The following is an 18,359-nucleotide window of genomic DNA, read 5'->3' as shown; positions in this document are numbered from 1 at the left end:
TCAAAGAGCACACTGGTCACATGACTATAAAACATGGCGGACGCAGTATGTCCGAAAATGTATTCATACTACTCCCACTCATACTATATAGAACGTAATGAATTAACGGCCGATATGTAGGTACTTATTCAAATTGAGTACGTACTGTCACATAATGTGATTTCGGACACGGCACAAGTTACTCGTTTTTACCCGCTCCTTAAAGTCGACTATATTATTGAAAGATTTAGGGAATATTGAATGAGGGTATAATGGGTGATTTCGGACGCAGCCATAGTTATTTCCTTACGGGTATTACGTTCACAAACGCTCACTCCCCCTCTTTCAAAATAAAAGTCCTCGTTCATTTAAATGACATGAGTCATTTGAATACAACTGTAATGGAACCACTGCTGTAGATTTCATTCACGAAATAAACCGAAACGCCCAATATAACTTTTAAGCATTTATATCCCGATATTGAAGTCTCTTAGTAATGACACCCTTAATGTTATACACATATTCTAAATAAATATATTTCTTCAAAGCATTCTTTGGTATTTTAATATCTACGTATTTCTTTTTTAAAGTCACAACTGCCAAGTGCAAAAAAGCACATTTATAATTTGACCCATAATTGTAGCGCCTCCTGCTGTCCGTGAGACGGCGAGCAGCAGAGCGGCTTGACCCGGAGGAGAAGCACCGCATCGGCCATTTTGGGCTCAAAGGGGGCTTTTCTGTCACCACGTGAGGGTTGGGTTAGTGAGTCCGAGACGGACACTTTAATCGAGCCGAACGAGGACTCAAAAAACTAGGGAGTAAAATCGGGCTAGCCGCTGCCTCACACACACATTCGCGCTCTTTTCACATGTGGTGATATACAGAGTGTAAAGGATGCCGACAGTCACTCTGCCACCCAAAGAAAACGCTCTCTTCAAGAGGATCTTGGTGAGTTCTACTGTGTCAGTGCAACATCACTCATCCTGAGAACAAAGTCTGCTGGCTACCGCCATGAATGCAATTGAGATTCAGTTGATTGTGGTGCAGATCCGGTCTTGTAAAGCGCATGCAAAACTCAGCGTTCAAGAGTCTCTTTCTGTCAAATGGAGGCTAGCTTTTAGCTTGTTAGCGGCTAGCTGTCAGTGTGCTAATGTAGCTTAACATCCAGAAACGGTGATGGATGATAGAGACTGTCAGTGAATGGAGAAAACTAAATAAACTTAGTAGTTATCATGTTAAATGACTGTAGTGCTAATATGTTCAAGATGTAGCACTTTATGAGGGCTAAAGTCACTCTCGTGGCCTGTTCATCCAGGAACGTTAAGCCCCCTTTTAAAGATCCTTAATAAATGGACGCTTCTTTTCTGGTTAAATGAAGCGATCTTGTATTTTTAGAATAGATAGGAGTTAAGCTGGCGTTTGGTTTAATATATTTGCTATGTTCCTTTTGTTTCCCATCGAAAGAAACTCTGCAAGTTGTGATATACTCAGTATAACCACAGAGTACAGACACTTGTATAGCACGCTAACGTTTTTTACTTCCGCTGGAGCATGTACTCCGTTCACTACTTGAAAGATCTTTGCTTTGATTTAGGTTTTGGCGCTGATTTATTAAATAATGTTTGGGATATTCCTTTTATCTCAAAGATTTGTCAAGCAATAGAATAAAGATATTTCTATGTTTGTTGATTTTGATGCAATGAGATGTGTGCATCATCCAATCTGTGCATGTGACACATGGAGCTGTGAAAATAACAAGTCTACAAAAACTTGAACTGATCAAAATGATCGATTCAGTAGTGCTGTATAAAATCGCAAAATCTGAGTTCAGATTTGCTGACAGAATGAGATGATGTCAGTGTTCTCACCACCTGCTGGCTAAACAGAGGGCTGTGCACTACATAGTGAAACTGAAGCTTAAATCTGCTCCAAATAGAACTATTTAGAGTAAATTACCATCATTTGCAGTGTTTCAAGGGATAGAAAGTGTGTGTGTCTGTGTGTTTAGTCTGCTAAAAAAGTTTAGCCTACCATTCCAAATTCCTCAAGAAAACAAATGTTAAAAGTTCAAAAAACTTTAAATAAAATGAGAGATTATACCAAATTGTCTGTTCTTTATTTTTAATTATTTGCCGTCTTTTTCATTTCTGATGTCCTCAGAGATGTTATGAACACAAGCAGTACAGAAATGGGTTGAAGTTTTGCAAACAGATTCTCTCCAATCCCAAATTCTCAGAACATGGAGGTAAGTCGCACCTTACAATAAAAGCTTTCATTCTGTATGTAGACTGTATGTTACTTGTGACTTCAAACATTATGGGTTTTCTAACAAGCAATAACGCTGGGGTTAATTGAAGGTTAAAGGTTGTGGTCTTTTGCAGAAACCCTGGCGATGAAAGGCCTGACCCTTAACTGCCTTGGGAAGAAGGAGGAAGCCTACGAACTTGTTCGCAGAGGTCTCAGAAATGACCTAAAGAGCCATGTCTGTATCCTTGGCGCTTCATTTATATGCTTTAAGGCAGGGGTTCCCAAAATTGGGGTTGGGACCCCCTAGGAGGTCGCAAGGCCATGGGGTTGGGGTCGCGAGATGATCTCCAGAAATCTTTTTTATTATTAGGAATAGCCTACTTAATCAAAAAGTGTAACAAAGTATGAAAATATTAGTTAAGTTAAAAATAAAACCATGCTAATAAAAAGCCATCAGCCTCTGGAAATTCTTCCCCTTGATCTTGACCCCTGTGCTTATCACGTCAGGTCAGGTGCAACAAGTCATACAGCACCACGTTAAACATTCAAATGTGCATGCAGATTATTTTTCAGTCTTTAAGTTTAGGATATTTTTATTTGTCGAAATTAAACGTTGGTTGATATCGACCAAAGACAACGCAGGGTGCACAGTTGCGCACAATTTTTGTATACCTTTCCCATCTCCGAGGATAGTGGGGGTCATGAATCCCTGGCACTGTTATTTTGGGGATCGCGGGCTGAAATGTTTGGGAACCCCTGCTTTAAGGGACAATTCACCCAAAAATACAAATTCTGTCAGATATTTGAAAGAATGCTTAACCAAACAGTTTTGGGACATCATTGACCACCATCGTGGGGAAAATGACAGTAGTGCTACAGAACTGTTTACTTCCCTTTATTCTTTAAAATAATCTTCTTTCGTGTTCAACAGAACAAAAAAACTTACTAAGAAATGTTTTCTTTCTTTGGTAGTCAATGGAGGCTACTTGGTTACAAGCATTCTTCCAAATATAAATGTTAATTAGAACCAAGAAATTTGCAACAACTCGAGGGAGAGTAAATGAAGACATAATCTTCAGTTTTGTGTGATATGTATCTTCAACCCTTGTCAATATTTCAAAGCGGTTCAGAAGAGAGTAAAATTACTGAGGCTTGTTAACAGCCATTAGCTGTTTGCTCTTTCTGTTTTTCTGTTGTCCTTAACTTAACATTTTCAGGCTGGCACGTGTACGGTCTACTCCAGAGGTCTGACAAGAAGTACGATGAGGCTATTAAGTGCTACAGGAACGCACTGAAATGGGACAAAGACAACCTGCAGATCCTGCGAGATCTTTCCCTGCTTCAGATCCAGATGAGAGACCTGGAGGGTTACCGGGTGAGTGTGTTTTTTCTTTTATTTTGACTGTATTAAATAGTGAAATAGTGTGTGCCCTTATTCTGCTTGGTGTTTTGTTTGTTTTTGCCCTGTGATTTAAAATTTTATAGTTTTGTTTTCTGTATGTCTCTTTCCAAGTTCAGTTTGTTAACTATGGTTGTAGGATCTACATTATTTAACTTACATTAATTTGTTCTTGTTCGTTTTGAGATCATTTGGGCGATGTTTTCACATGCTTGTTCAGCAACATCAACACACACTCTTTGCGTTTGCAAGTGGACACAAGCAGTTTTTTCTATGTGTATTAAATCTAATCTGTTCTGTATTAAGGTAACTGAAATTCTGTAGCAGCGGAGAGAATTATGACTATATCGCAGTATGAGAAATGTAATATCACTGTGTAGTTATTTTGCTGGCAAGTCAATCCCCAAATGTCTGTTTTTCAATTATCATGCCACTTTTGAACTACTTCAGTTCAAACCTGAAGACTGAAGGTGCTTTTTATTTTAAATCTTGGATGCAAACTAAACAACAACATTTTCCTAAATAACAATCAATTTTGCATCAGTGTTTCAAATTATATAACACTCCCTGCATCTAAAATTGCATACAAAATAAAATTTGCTGATACAGAACCTATTGAATTAGATGAATACTGTTCATCATATTATTTCGCTATGTCAGATATAAGTTAGTCTTTGACAAACCGATTCCATTCACCTCTGTTATCATCAAACATTCAGTGCTTTCATTACATTCACTCCCCGCAGGTTTCTAATGTGCTGGTTGACATAAGAGGATAATGTGTAACTTTTTCTATGCCACTGAATGGCACCTCTTCATCTTTTAAATAAAGTTAAGGTGGAACACAAGGGATTCATGTGTGTTTTGGGCCAAATCCAGGGGCCATGAGTAAGCACTGTTTCTCCTTTCCTCTTGTCTTTTTTTTCTGTTTGTCTTGTGCGGTATGTTCACGTGGTGGGCGTTAAATGTTAAATTCCCTCGGGTTATTCTAATACCTGCCTTTCACAGATTTGGAGCTTTTGCACAATATGGTGCCACTTTTGTTTTCTTAAGTACAGCTTTGCGGTAGTGCTTTGTTGCATTTTTCTTTGAAAGAGGTCCATTTTCTCCACTGCCTTCAATAAAAACACATTTTGACTGTTTTTGTGTGTATGTGTCTGTCTAACAGGAGACCCGGTATCAACTGCTACAGTTGCGACCGGCCCAGCGAGCATCATGGATTGGTTACGCCATCGCGTATCACCTCTTGGGGGACTATGAGATGGCGGCTAAAATCATTGAGGAGTTTAGAAAAACACAACAGGTGAATATAGATATACCTGACAGAGTAACTCCATTTAGGCATGGAGTACACTCTAATGTAAGGACATTACAGCCACTATCCGAATACATATTTTTACTTCTTGGCAAAATGTAAGAACTGTGTCCTAAAGCAGAACCAGTGTTCAGAGGTGCATAGGGAAATAACAGCAGTTGTAAAAATGAGGTATTGCGAGGACATCAACCTGACATGACAGGTCAGCAGGCAACACAATGCACTTGGTTCTTATGGAGTCCAAGATAAGAAGACTCTTACTTCCTCTCATTGGTTTCATGCACAACCGGAGGCTAAATGTTGGCAGGCTGAATAAATTGTTTGCAACTGTAAAATATATGCCATGGATTGGGGAGGTATTACTCTCTAGGTAAACCTGCTCTCTTTATGTATGTTTATGTGTGTTTTTTTAGACATCCCCTGATAAGGTGGATTATGAGTACAGCGAGCTGCTGCTTTATCAGAATCAGGTGTTGAGGGAGGCCGGGCTCATGAGAGAAGCTCTGGAGCATCTCACCACATACGAGAAACAAATCTGTGATAAACTGGCGGTGGAGGAGACCAAAGGTACAAACGTGTTGCTTATTTACATAAACCCCAGATAAGATTTTTTTGTGGTGCTCGTGGTGAATAGATTTCATTCCATCTGTAATGTTTTGGGTGAGTAGGAGAGCTGCTGTTGAGTCTGGAACGTTATGAGGAGGCAGCGGATGTGTACAGACGACTGCAGGAGAGAAATCCAGAGAACTGGTCTTACTACCATGGCCTGGAGAACGCCTTCAAGCCTGGTACAAAACCTGACTCGCAAAGCTCAGATCTTTGAGTAGATCGTTTTATTATACTATGCACATTAGTAACATCATGTAACAAAGTGCAGTGATTCTAGCTTGAACCTTTTGTGTATTTCAGCAAGCGTAGAGGAGAAGCTGAAGATTTATGAGGAAGCGTGGGAGAAATACCCAAAAGGCCTTGTACCTCGCAGATTACCACTTAGCTTCCTGTCTGGTAAGGAACACTTCCTCTTAAACCGAAAGTATATTTTTAAACGCGTGTTGGCGTATACAAACAATGTGAATGAGACAGATTGTATGTAAGTGTATTATGGGTTCGTTCAAATTATTTTACCTGCATAAACTGCTGGTGTCAAGCAATCGTTGTGCACATGTTGACCACCTGTGTTCCACATTAGGGATGTGACGATTCGCTCAGCTGACGATGCGATACATTCCTCAATACCTTTTTTCACAATTTAGAACTGAACAAGTACCCTTTTATTATTTCTCTAATACTGCACATTTCTTTGTTAAATAAAAATATCTTGTATGTTAAATAATAAAACTAAATTACAATTTTAAAACAAATTCCAAATCACTTAAAGAGTGAATCTTTAATATAAACAAACTAAGACTGTCTGTGCTTTTCCTAACTTGGATTTTTTTTAAAGAAATATCAACATATCCACGTGTTCGAAGTTTGCATTAAACACAGTGGCCCCTGCTGTTCAAAACATGTATTGCAATTCATTTAACTTCTCAACAGACTTTTTCAACCAACTCATGGTGAATTGTTACATTTCTAGCGTTTATGCATGTGGTTAAATAGACTACACTTAGAGTAGAGTACACTTTGCACACCTAGAGCGTATGACCCAAAACACTCATTAATAATATATATATATATATCATATACACTTTTGTTCATATAGGAGTACTTTTAATATAAAAGTTCACAATACAGTACTTTTGAATTCATTAATCGAATTGTTAAGCATAAAATTAAATAATCACAGAAAAGTCCTGCGATTAATGCGTTAACAATTATTAATCGTTGCCTAGCACTACTTTAAACACTTCATGAGGTCTTTGCGAGTTACAGGCTTGCTAAAAATACCATCATATGCAGAGGCATACACTGAGCATAGTATAACCCAACACACAGCATAATTTTGGATGTCCGGTAAGTTCCGTTTTAAATATAAATCAAAAAAGCTGTCCAATCAATCACATTGCGACTACATGTAAGCTGTTAGGTTCCTTATCTCTAGGTTCGCTGTTAAAAGGACTGAATGCTTTTCAAGAACCGGGACAAAGTTTCTAATTTTCTTTTTTGGTCCGGACTAAAATAACCGAGAACTGCGAAAAGAGAACCGAACTACAAAAATGAACTAAGATATGAGGTTCTGACTTAGTGCTAATCATGTCATGTTGAATTTTTTTCCAGGTGAGAAGTTTCGGGAGTGTCTGGATAGATATTTAAGAATGAACTTTAGTAAAGGATGTCCTCCAGTCTTCACTACACTCAGATCTCTCTACCAGGACAAAGAAAAGGTGCAAACAGATTATTCCGAGGTCGAAAACAAGGCAGTTAAATCAAGTGGTTTTTAGTTTGAATTAAAAGTTTGAATGAAAGCTTTCTTCATTTGCAGGTGTCAATAATTGAAGAATTAGTTGTTGGTTATGAAACATCTTTGCGTACCTGTCGAATGTTCAGCCCGGATGGTATGTTGCTTTTTTGTATTAATCTCATGTATTTAAAAAAAAGAGTTTAGCAAAATGTCACTGACAGACTGAAAGCTTCTGTTTTTAAAATTGACACTTTACAGAAAATAAAGACAAACATGAAGGGTGACTAATAATAAAAAATGTATGCAAAAAATCTTTATAAAATTATATTTTATTATTATGAGGTTTTAGTCCGATAGTGACGTAAAGTAATTTACATTGTAATTTCTTTGTCACTTATGCATTTAAACCTTTTCCACTTTGAATATATACATGTGTGAGCCTTTAGTTTGTATTGGCTTGGTTTGTTTTAGCTTTTGATTGGTTCTTTTGATGCAGATGATGGCAAAGAGGAGCCGCCCACTACGTTACTCTGGGTTCAGTACTTCCTGGCTCAGCACTATGATCAAATTTCTCAGCACAGCATGGCCCTTGAATATATCAACGCTGGTATTGAGAGCACACCTACTCTGATAGAGCTTTTCCTTGTTAAAGCCAAGATATACAAGGTAATGCACAAAACTTTTATGTAGAACTTAATTTGCAGTTCTTAAACTTGAACTTTTTTTATTGCTTTATATGTAAATATGAGGTGCTAAAATTGTCTTAGTTATACGTACTATTCATTTTTGTATTCTTACGTCATAGTAGACACTGCTTTAAAAGTATTTGTGATGGAAAGCAAACCTGTATCAATTTGCAATCATGTTTATATCTTATACATTTAAGAGTAAACAAGACAAGTGAATTGGCCTTTCATGTCGTGTCATTGTTGCTTCCCCTCAGCATGCTGGGAACATCCGGGAAGCAGCCCGCTGGATGGATGAAGCTCAGGCCCTGGACACAGCTGACCGCTTCATCAACTCCAAATGCGCCAAGTACCTGCTTAAAGCAGGCCTGGTCAAAGAAGCTGAGGAAATGTGCGCCAAGTTTACAAGGGTAAGGGTCACACAATTTGAGGACACTCTGTGATGGTACTGAAGTATAGTATTTTGAACTTCTCTGTTGCTCTGTTACAGGAGGGAGCGTCTGCCGTAGAGAATTTGAATGAGATGCAGTGTATGTGGTTTCAGACTGAATGTGCTCTGGCCTACAAATCTATGAAGAAATATGGAGAAGCTCTTAAAAAATGTCATGAGATTGAGAGGGTAAGCCATTCACTGCTTTGTAATTATTTTATGGTCTGTATGTGCCTTATGTACTTTTGATTTATGCCTCATCCACATGAAGCCAGAGCATTCCCTATCCGATCTTTTTTTCCCTTTTCACAGCGTTTTCTCAAGAAATATCTGCATTCACACAAAACTAATAAGCCGACTCAAGACGTTCTAGTATACAGGGCTAATCACTATGTGGCGATGTAATTCTGCCACAGAGACATACTAAAAACGAAGAAGAAGATTTGGAGCAAGCGCATAAACTTTGCACGCTGGTGTTGATGACTTCATCGTTTTAGACACACAAATGCATGGGTGGCGTTTTCAGATTTATCCACTCTGGGTCCCGGTTTTAAAAAATTGCGAAACACTGATACGATACAAAATCTTTACGTATACAGCTAAACAGGTTTCTGTGTGGATGGCCTCATAATATACAGAGAATTATTATTTTTTGCATTATTTAATTTTATGGACAAAACATAAGTAAAAGAGCTATTCCTATAGTGTTTATCACGAACAAAATTGGTTTTGCATCTGATTTGATCATCTCATCTGTTTATTTGTCTTTTACATATATTTTCCTCACAGCATTTTGTAGAGATAACCGACGACCAGTTTGACTTCCATACATACTGCATGCGAAAGATGACGCTGCGCTCCTACGTGGACCTACTGAAGCTCGAGGACGTGTTACGTATGCACCCGTTCTACTTCAAAGCCTCACACACCGCCATCCAAATCTACCTCAACCTTCACGACAACCCGCTTATCGATGACAGCAAAGAGCTACAGGCCGATACTGGTAATAACCATAGAGGCCAAGAGAGTAAACATTCAGCGTGACTGATAATTCTGTATTAAAGGGAGTTTTTTCAATTAGGGAATCTTACTGACAAAGAGCTGAAGAAGTTAAGGAACAAGCAACGGAGAGCACTGAAGAAAGCACAGATAGAAGAAGAGAAAAAGAACGCAGAGAAGGAGAAACAGCTAAAGAACCAGAAGAAGAAGAAAGAGGATGACGACGAAGAGGTTGGAGGACCCAAGGAGGAACTTGTACCAGAGAAACTGGCCAGGGTGAGTGTTGTGGGAAAGTGGGAAGTTCTGAAGGAGTTTATGGGGTTCATTCTGTTTAATGAGCATTGGATAGTTCCTTTTTTTGTGATGTTAGTCATCCTATGTGAAAATCCCTAATTTTTATTTGTTAGGTGGAAAACCCATTAGATGAAGCTGTAAAGTTTCTAACACCCTTGAAAAATCTAGTGAAGAAGAAGATAGAAACGCACCTCCTGGCCTTTGAGATCTACTTTAGGAAAGGTACCCACATTTCTTGTCGGAAATCTCTGGATGTGCATTCTAAAGAAAAGTAGTTCATTGTAGTTTTAATGATCGTTTCACAGAAAAATTCCTGTTAATGTTGCAATCGTTGAAGAGGGCCTATACCATAGACCCAGACCATCCCTGGCTTCACCAGTGTGTAGTTCGCTTCTTTAAAGGAGGTGAGCGAACCTTGATTTTCCCTGAATCTTTGTGTGGTCTACAATGCTTTAGTTGGACTAATTTGTTCATGTGTATTGATTGGCTAACAGTATCGGAAAGTAAAGACGTACCAGAATCAGTGAGCATGGTGCTGGGGCAGGAAATCTCCAGGCTGTTTGGAGACAGTAATGCCAAGAGCTTCAACCAGGCCTTCCTCACCAAGCACTCCAATTCCATCCCTCACCGTGTAGCAGGTACTAATGTAACCATTTTCTACAAATCCCTGAATATTGCTTTTTGTACATAGCGTTTTCATCTCTGTTTTCATATCTTAACAGCTGCCAAAATGATGTTTTACTTGGAACCTTCAACACAAAAGAAAGCAGTTGAACTGGCTATAGCACTTGACGAATCCCTGAGTAACAGAAGTATTGAGGTACTTTGAAGGATTTGTCTAGACAGTTAATGAACGAAAACGCAATGAGTTCATGTGCATACTGTGCTGTGAAAAAGTATTTGCCCTTTCCGGATTTTAGTTAGTTTGCATATTTGTCATGCTTAAATGATTCAGATCATCAAACTCATCTTTATATTACTCAAAGAAAACCAGAGTCAATACAAAATGCAGTTTTTAAATGATGCTTTTATTTATTAAGGAAAAAACAATTCCAAACATTTCTGACCCTATGTGAAAATGTAACCTTGGTAAATCATGAATTAACTGTGATGAATTGAATAACAGAGTTACATTTCATTAGCCACACTCAAGAATAACTACTGCCAGACCTGTTGAATCAAGAAATCGCTTAAGTAGAACCTGTCTGACAAACTGAAGTAGTCTAAAAGATCTCAAAAAGCAACACATCATGCCGCGATCTAAAGGAATTCAAGAAAGGATTGGAAACAAAGTAATTGAATTGTATCAGTCTAGAAAGTGTTACAAAGCCATTTCTAAGGCTTTGGGACTCCAGCGAACCACAGTGAGAGCCATTATCCACAAATGGAGAAAGCACGGAACAGTGGTAAACCGCCCCAGGAATGGGCAGCCTACCAAAATTACTACAAGAACACATCGATGACTTGAGGTCATAAAAGATCCCAGAACAACATTTAAAGAACCGCAGCCCTCTCTTGCTTCAGTTAAGGTCAATGTTCATGATTCTACAATAAGAAAGAGACGGTCCAAAAATGGCATCCATGGGAGAGTTCCAAGGCGGAAACCACTGCTGACCAAAAAGAACACAAAGGCTCGTCTCACATTTGCTAAAAACATCTTGATAATCCCCAAAACTTTGGGGCATATATTTCGTGGAATGATGAGACAAATGTTTAATTTTTTGGAAAGTGTGCGTCTCGTTACATCTGGCGTAAAACTAACACAGCATTTCATAGAGAAGATCATGCCAACAGTCAAACATGGTGGAGGTAGTGAGATGGTCTGGGGCTGTTTTGCAGCTTCAGGACCTGGACGTCTGGCCATAATTGATGGAACCATGAATTCTGAGCTCTACCTGAAGATCCAATAAAGAAAATGTCACGACATCGGTTTGTGACCTCAAGCTTAAAAGCACTGGAGTTCTGCAGCAGGACAATGTTCCAAAACACACTAGCAAATCCACCTCTGAATGGCCAAAAAAATCAAGGTTTTGGAGTGGCCTAGTCAAAGTCCGGACTTAAATCCAATTGAAAAGCTGTGGCATGACCTTAAAATGGTTGTTCATGATCAAAGACCCGCCATTGTGGCTGAATTATAACAAGTCTGCAAAGAACAGTTGGCCAAAATTCCTCCACAGCGATGTGAAAGACTCATTGCGAGCTATCGCAGTCGCTTGATTGCAATTGTTGCCTCCAAGGGTTGCACAGCTATTTATTAGGTTCATGGGGCAATTACTTTTTCACATAGGGTCAGAAATATTTGAATTGTTTTTTACCTTAATAAATAAAACTATCATTTAAAAACTGAATTTTGTGCTTTCCTTGTGTAATATATATTTTTTTGATGATCTGGATCATTTAAGCATGACAAATATGCAAAAAAAATGAGGAAGGGGCAAATCCTTTTTTCACACCACTGTATATACTGATCTCATCATATTCATTAACCATACTTTATTCCTGCAGATCTGTACAGAGGTTTTGGAAAGCCTGCGTGATGGTAAACTTGGAGACGCTAAAGAAACTGCCGAGTCATACCGGGCGGAGTGTCAGAAGATCTACCCCTACACCCTGGCCTTCATGCCCCCGGGCTACGAGGAAAACATGAAGATTGCGGTCAACGGAGACGTCTCCACAGAAACCGAAGAGCTGGCCAATGACATGTGAACGTCTGAAGAGGTTGAAAGACTGAAGGTGGAGGAGAAGGTGTGATGGGAAACTGTGCAGCTCCGACACTTTCGAACACCCAAGACGGTTGCCTTTGACTGACTATTGCGATTCTGTAAGGATCTTCCTGCGATCTTCTACACCTCATGAGATTGCAGTTAGGACTGAGAGACTATGACACGTTTGGAGTGTAGGATGACGAGGAGGTGTGTGTGTGTGTGTGTGTGTGTGAGGGTTGGGGGACAAGAATAAAATGCCCATTTTACTTTTTTAACCTTGCTGATGACTACTCTCTAACTGAATACTAGTCAAAACATGCATCCCATTTTGAAATCCAGTATGTCTGAATGCAAACTCTGTGCAAAGAGAGCAAATCCTATAGTCAACAAACCAAGCAAGAGATGCACACTCAAACCCATCTTTTCCCTGTTTTAAAGAGTAATTTATATGAAAAATAAAAGCTTAAAAATGGACACTTGGCTTGTTGTGGAAAAATCAATGAATCATCTGAGGTTAGACTGGTTTAGGAGACCGGGGTGGCGGGGGTGAACAGGAACTGATGTCTTGGTTAGGCATGTGCTCCTTGCATTATTAAGAAATGTTGAAAACGAATATAAGCGGCTGAATGCGAGCACAACGGTGATCAAAAGCCTATGAAATTCATACATTTTCTCATCTCTCTCTACCCCTTTGATGCAATTGGCTTAGTGTTTGTATGATAAAGTTTTTTTTTGTAATAAACCTCGAACATTGAGATCACACATTTGGAACCAGTCAATGCACATCACTCTACAATATTGGCAACACTTGACAACAAGGTTCTAATTGTTAACATCAATTAATGCATTAGCTAATGAGAACAATTTTTGTTCCACTTTAAACATAATGTTAAGATTGGCGTGTCTACACCCGACGCAAGCGACACGTCAAATGCCTTGTTACGTGCGTTTGTCGGACAATTTTTTATTATGACGTGTTCTTTTGTCGTGTCGCGCTGCGTCTGGTGGAGACACAGTGCAAATGCTCAAATTAACATGAACTAAAATTAAAAAAAGGTTGTGGAAGAATTATTCAACTAATATCAGCAAATAAAACAAAATTGTAAAGTGTAACCACAGCAACGTTTTGTTATTATTCAATGAATGTCATATAGGATACTTCCCAAAAATAAATGAAGTCTCCCATATTTACTCTACTCATTCCTAACCTATATGACTCCCTTTCTTCTGTAGAACACAAACGATGATATTTAAATGAATGTTGGTAACTGTTGTCCTCATTGGCTCCCACTGTATGGCCAAAACCACTGAGACATTTCATAGAACATGTATTTTATATTTCACAGAAGCAATTCATATGCAAATATGACATTGAGGTGAAAGAAGACCGAATTGTTATTTTTGGGGTTGGGGAACTGTCCCTTTAAGAGTGGCATTGCTGTCATTGAATTGGAAACTATCTGCATATCAAGGTTATAAGGATATGAAATAACCGTGGGCTGACTTTGGGTTTATTCAAAGCTAAAGTTACGCAAACTTCCTATTAACAAGATTTCTTAAATTGTATAAATGCCTAAAATGACCCGTTTAATGTGCAACGTATTGCAAAACGTAAAATTTAATGTACGTTTATTTAAGATGTTGTAATAAATATATTTTCATCTTGTGAGGTTGGGAAGTCCATTGACGCTGACACGTGCTCTGAAAGTTTCTCTCCTATTTTAGCGGAAGTTTGTGATCAACTCATGGACACGTGAGTAGTTGCTGACTTGTTTGCTGTGAACCTTATGCATCGTTTATTTATTTTTTAACTTCGTACAGTTTCGCGTTTGATCTATGTTGTACGTGTCAGATGGACTCGTCACTGGAGAGCTCGAGCTCATCTCAGGGTCACCTCGCGCGCTGTAGTCGCACCTGTAAGATCATCGTGATCGGAGACGCGGGTGTCGGTAAAACCTGTCTGACCCACCGCTTCTGCACCGGACAGTTTCCCAGCAGAACTGAAGCGACGATCGGGCTCGACTTCCGTGAGAAATTTCTTGAGATAGAGGGCGATCAAATCAGAGTAAGAAAACATGCTGCGCTGTTTGTTATTTATTTATTTATTTTATCATGAAAATCTCCACAGACATTCTAATTGATTTTATGGTTATAGTGGGAATTATAATGGTTGTAATAAAAACTTTAATGGTATGTATCATGTATGTACTGGTAGTGTCTGTCTGAAAAAAAAACTTAATTGATTATCTGCTTCTTCTGCTTACGTTAATTTATACATCTGCACTGGATGTATTCTTTGGGACGTGACATTTCCAGATCCAGACATTTTTACATTATCAGCCAGTAAATTCCATGACGGAACAAGAGCTGCAGTGCAAATCACTGTGTCAATGAAGTTAGGCTAAAATGAGGAATTGAACGTTACAGAAACTCTAAACCACAACCTTCAAACAGCCGTTAAAGTCCCAGTGAATTAAAAAATGACTATTCTTATTTTTTCATGAAATATTGCAGTTAATAGCTTATTAATGTAGGTCATTTCCTTTTTAAATTGCATGTATTCTAATACCCAACTAGCCAAAATACGAGAATGTTACGTAATGTCAATGATATGATCACACTTACGTCGTGGCGACGTAACGAGTTACTCCCTGGCGACCGGAAAAGTGAAATTATAGTATAATTTCAAAATTTACTAGGACAATTATAAAAGTTATTTTGAGATTTTAAGGGTTGAATCAAGGTAATCTGGGACATCTAAACTCTATAGTGTGTTTATTTCCTGATCTACCAATTTAAGTCAACAGGACTTTTACTGTTATTTTAGCATGGAAGCACAGAAAGGGGCGGGGCACTTGTCAGTCAAGAAGCTCATCTGGAATAGCATGACAAAGGTTTGTGACCTAGGATTCGGACTGAATTAATGTTAAGGATAAATCTGTCAAGAATAAGACAATGTTATTCTAGCAACAAAAATGTTTTTTTTTTCTTTCAAACATTTTGTGCTGACCCACATTGTCAAATGTGATTGAGAAAGTGGGAAAGCATGCTTTGATTAATCTGGGCAGTCTTCAAATGGGGGATATGTGCATTTAGAGACTTTATAAATCCAACGATTTTTATTCCCCTTGTTCCCTGAGTAGCCCCAATTTTAATGGAGAATTTGAATAACCGAATGAATAATCTTTTTATCAAATTGTTGCTTCGTGTTGTTTACATTTTAGTAGATTTTTTATTGTTAATACGATGCTAAACAAATGTTTAACAATTTAATAGAGTTTTAAATGAATTTAAATGAATTAACACGGTAGATTGTTAATCCTGCATGTGTAAAAATAGCAATATTGGAATATGCATTTTATTTTTGACATTTCTGTACTTTTCATTTTTTCCTTTTGTACATGCTTTGAAAAAATGGTGACATTGTGATTGGCATGCATAAATTAATAGACTTTTTTAGGCCTAATACCTATGTCCCATGTTACAAAGTGACCTGTCCCAGATTATCAAATTTAGGCAGATTTTTTTTGGCACAAATCACTCAAAGGTGTGGCTTGTCTCCTCTGGTTACAATATCTACATTCTTTCTTCTGGAATGGTTAGAAAACATCTTCAGGATTTCAGAAAAGCATAATGTGTTGATCTAATGTTAGATAGATATCTAAATAAATTGCGGAAATCAAAATCCCAGATTACCCGAATTCCCCCTATCTAAAGACATGATGTTTTTGTACTTCATTTAGGCCTTTATCATGAATCTTCTGCAATGCAAACTTTATTGTGCTTTGTGATAATATTTATAATACTAAATGCAACTAGATGTTTGAATGTCATTTTAGGCTCTTCTTTACGATTTTGGAATTTCAGTAGTCAGTAGTCAATGGAAGAGATAATTTTGACAGGAATGTTGTTCCAAGATGTTATTCATGGTACAATCCAGGGCACCTATATGCATTATTCAAATTTGTCCACATTTAATTTGATTTGTAAGGTGACCAATTACCTTGAAATACAATTCTTGCCAATGTAGATATAACGCAATGGTAACACTCTATCTTCTATCTTCAGGTGCAACTGTGGGACACGGCAGGACAGGAGCGTTTCCGCAAAAGCATGGTGCAGCACTATTATCGCAATGTGCACGCCGTCGTCTTCGTCTTTGATGTCACTAACCCTTCCAGTTTCTGCAATCTGCCACTGTGGATAGATGAGTGCCGTCAACAGACCCTCGGTCAGGATGTACCCCGTGCTCTTGTTTGCAATAAAGCCGACCTGGCTTCAGGGACTACTTCAGTTTTAATCGAGCAGGGTCGTCACTTGGCTGAAGTCCACAGGATGTTTTTTTACCTCACTTCAGCCAAAGGGGACCAGGCGGACCAGGTGGACAATATCTTTGTGACTTTGGCACAGAAGTCGAAGAACCAGAGGGGACAGAGAGTGAATGAATGTGTGTCGCTGTCCAGCAGAGCAGTTACAGAAAACAAAATCCCAGCAGGAAAGAAAACAGACGTAAGAAAGAAGTGGGCCTGCTTTTAGTAATTAATTATGCTAAATGTGTTAAAACTATTTTTGACAGCTTGTGCTGTGTGATGCAAGGGGGCAGCTGTAGATAATATTCATCACGGTACTGTTTAGCGTGTTGACAAAATGTTTATATACTCTCCTACTTGCAAGTAGGGTTGAACGGTGTACCGATGCAAAAGCTTCAAAGTACCCGCGACGCCTCTCTATTTTTGATACGGTAGTATCGTAGTTCCGTACAGGGGTGCCGCCAGAAATTCTGGGCCCTATGGAAACCAAAATTTCTGGGCCCCCTACATTTTTTACAGATAAAATTTAACCCAATAAACATGCCCTGTATACTTAAAAAAAGATACTTAGCACATTGCATAGTTAAAATGTCTAAAGATGAGTACAAAGCCTACAAAAACAAGAATTTTTTTTAGAAATATGTACTTGTTTACATAAAAGGGAGAACATTTATTATCTCAATTGCAATTGCAAGCACAAGAGAACATTATGTATTGACATATACTTAACATGAACAAGCTTTAGCTGGGTCAAACTGCTCATTCAGGAAACATCAGCTACAGTAGAGACACGTTTTATTCAATTTTATATTATATTTTTCTGGGGCATTTTATTCATATTAAGAACGTCAAGTTTGACAGTATCGATCTTAGCAGCCGCACTGTCACTTCACAGAACACACGACACGGCAAACTAATTTTGTAATTTTTGAAGCGTGTAGATTACTTTTTGTTTTGCGAAGTTATCATCATGTGGCGAACACAGTAGATAAGACGTGTTTAGAGGCTTCAATCTTCGCGAAGTTTCGCGCTCAGGCTCACCTTGTTCGGCTGAGACGGGGACGGGGGGTGGGGGACGTGGGTGTGCAGCAGCCGCTGAATCTGTGTCTACGAGACATGATAACCCGTCCCGGAGACAGCAGAGATGTTATTATTGTTGGATGTAAATCATAATTCAGTAATTATTTTACTAAGCTCGCTAGATAAAAGCAGGTCATGTAGCAACAAAAATAAGTTTTGGAATACAGGAATAGGTCAAGCTACCTTTCTTTTTGAAAAACTGTGTGACATACTGTCGACTTTGGCGTTCTCTGTCTTCTCTTGACTTCTTTTCCTTCCGTTTTTGTTTCCCTGACTGTTGATGTGACATGTCTGCGTGTGTCACTGTCTGCGGCAAGTCCAATAAGCAAAAGACGCTACACTAGCGAGCGCAGGTGGAATGAACCATTGTGAGAGGGAGCAGGGAGGGTTGTGACCGAAACAGTAAATACATTATTTGTTTTTTAAATATTAAATCTATGGTCAAAACGGACAAAATACACATTTAGTGCACGAGGGGCCCTAGCATATTTAATGTATGTATTAAAAAAAGAGAAAAGAAATAGGAAAATAAAAAGGGGGTCTGCTCTTCTGGGCCCTAAATCAGGCTGGG

The 18,359-nt window shown here is 38.6% G+C and overlaps 2 protein-coding genes across 2 annotated transcripts; both read left to right on the top strand.

The window, feature by feature from the left end:
- Positions 1–665: 665 nt before the first annotated feature.
- On the top strand, positions 666–12,872 carry naa15b (N-alpha-acetyltransferase 15, NatA auxiliary subunit b). Its single transcript, XM_056772026.1, has 20 exons — positions 666–927; positions 2,140–2,224; positions 2,361–2,465; positions 3,444–3,601; positions 4,794–4,928; positions 5,354–5,507; positions 5,609–5,728; positions 5,850–5,945; positions 7,161–7,267; positions 7,366–7,438; positions 7,781–7,950; positions 8,228–8,380; positions 8,461–8,589; positions 9,190–9,403; positions 9,482–9,675; positions 9,807–9,915; positions 9,999–10,097; positions 10,188–10,331; positions 10,416–10,513; positions 12,199–12,872. Exons 1-20 carry the CDS (start codon positions 874–876, stop codon positions 12,397–12,399), a joined length of 2,598 nt encoding a protein of 865 aa, XP_056628004.1. The 5' UTR covers positions 666–873; the 3' UTR covers positions 12,400–12,872.
- Positions 12,873–14,082: 1,210 nt separating this feature from the next.
- On the top strand, positions 14,083–16,934 carry LOC130439422 (ras-related protein Rab-33B). Its single transcript, XM_056772045.1, has 3 exons — positions 14,083–14,151; positions 14,251–14,463; positions 16,467–16,934. Exons 2-3 carry the CDS (start codon positions 14,251–14,253, stop codon positions 16,932–16,934), a joined length of 681 nt encoding a protein of 226 aa, XP_056628023.1. The 5' UTR covers positions 14,083–14,151.
- The last annotated feature ends 1,425 nt before the right edge of the window (positions 16,935–18,359 follow it).

Source organism: Triplophysa dalaica, chromosome 2 (genome assembly GCF_015846415.1).
Source record: "Triplophysa dalaica isolate WHDGS20190420 chromosome 2, ASM1584641v1, whole genome shotgun sequence".
NCBI lineage: Eukaryota > Metazoa > Chordata > Actinopteri > Cypriniformes > Nemacheilidae > Triplophysa > Triplophysa dalaica.
The sequence above is the reverse complement of the archived record's forward strand: the minus strand, read 5'-3'. Positions and strand labels throughout refer to the sequence as shown.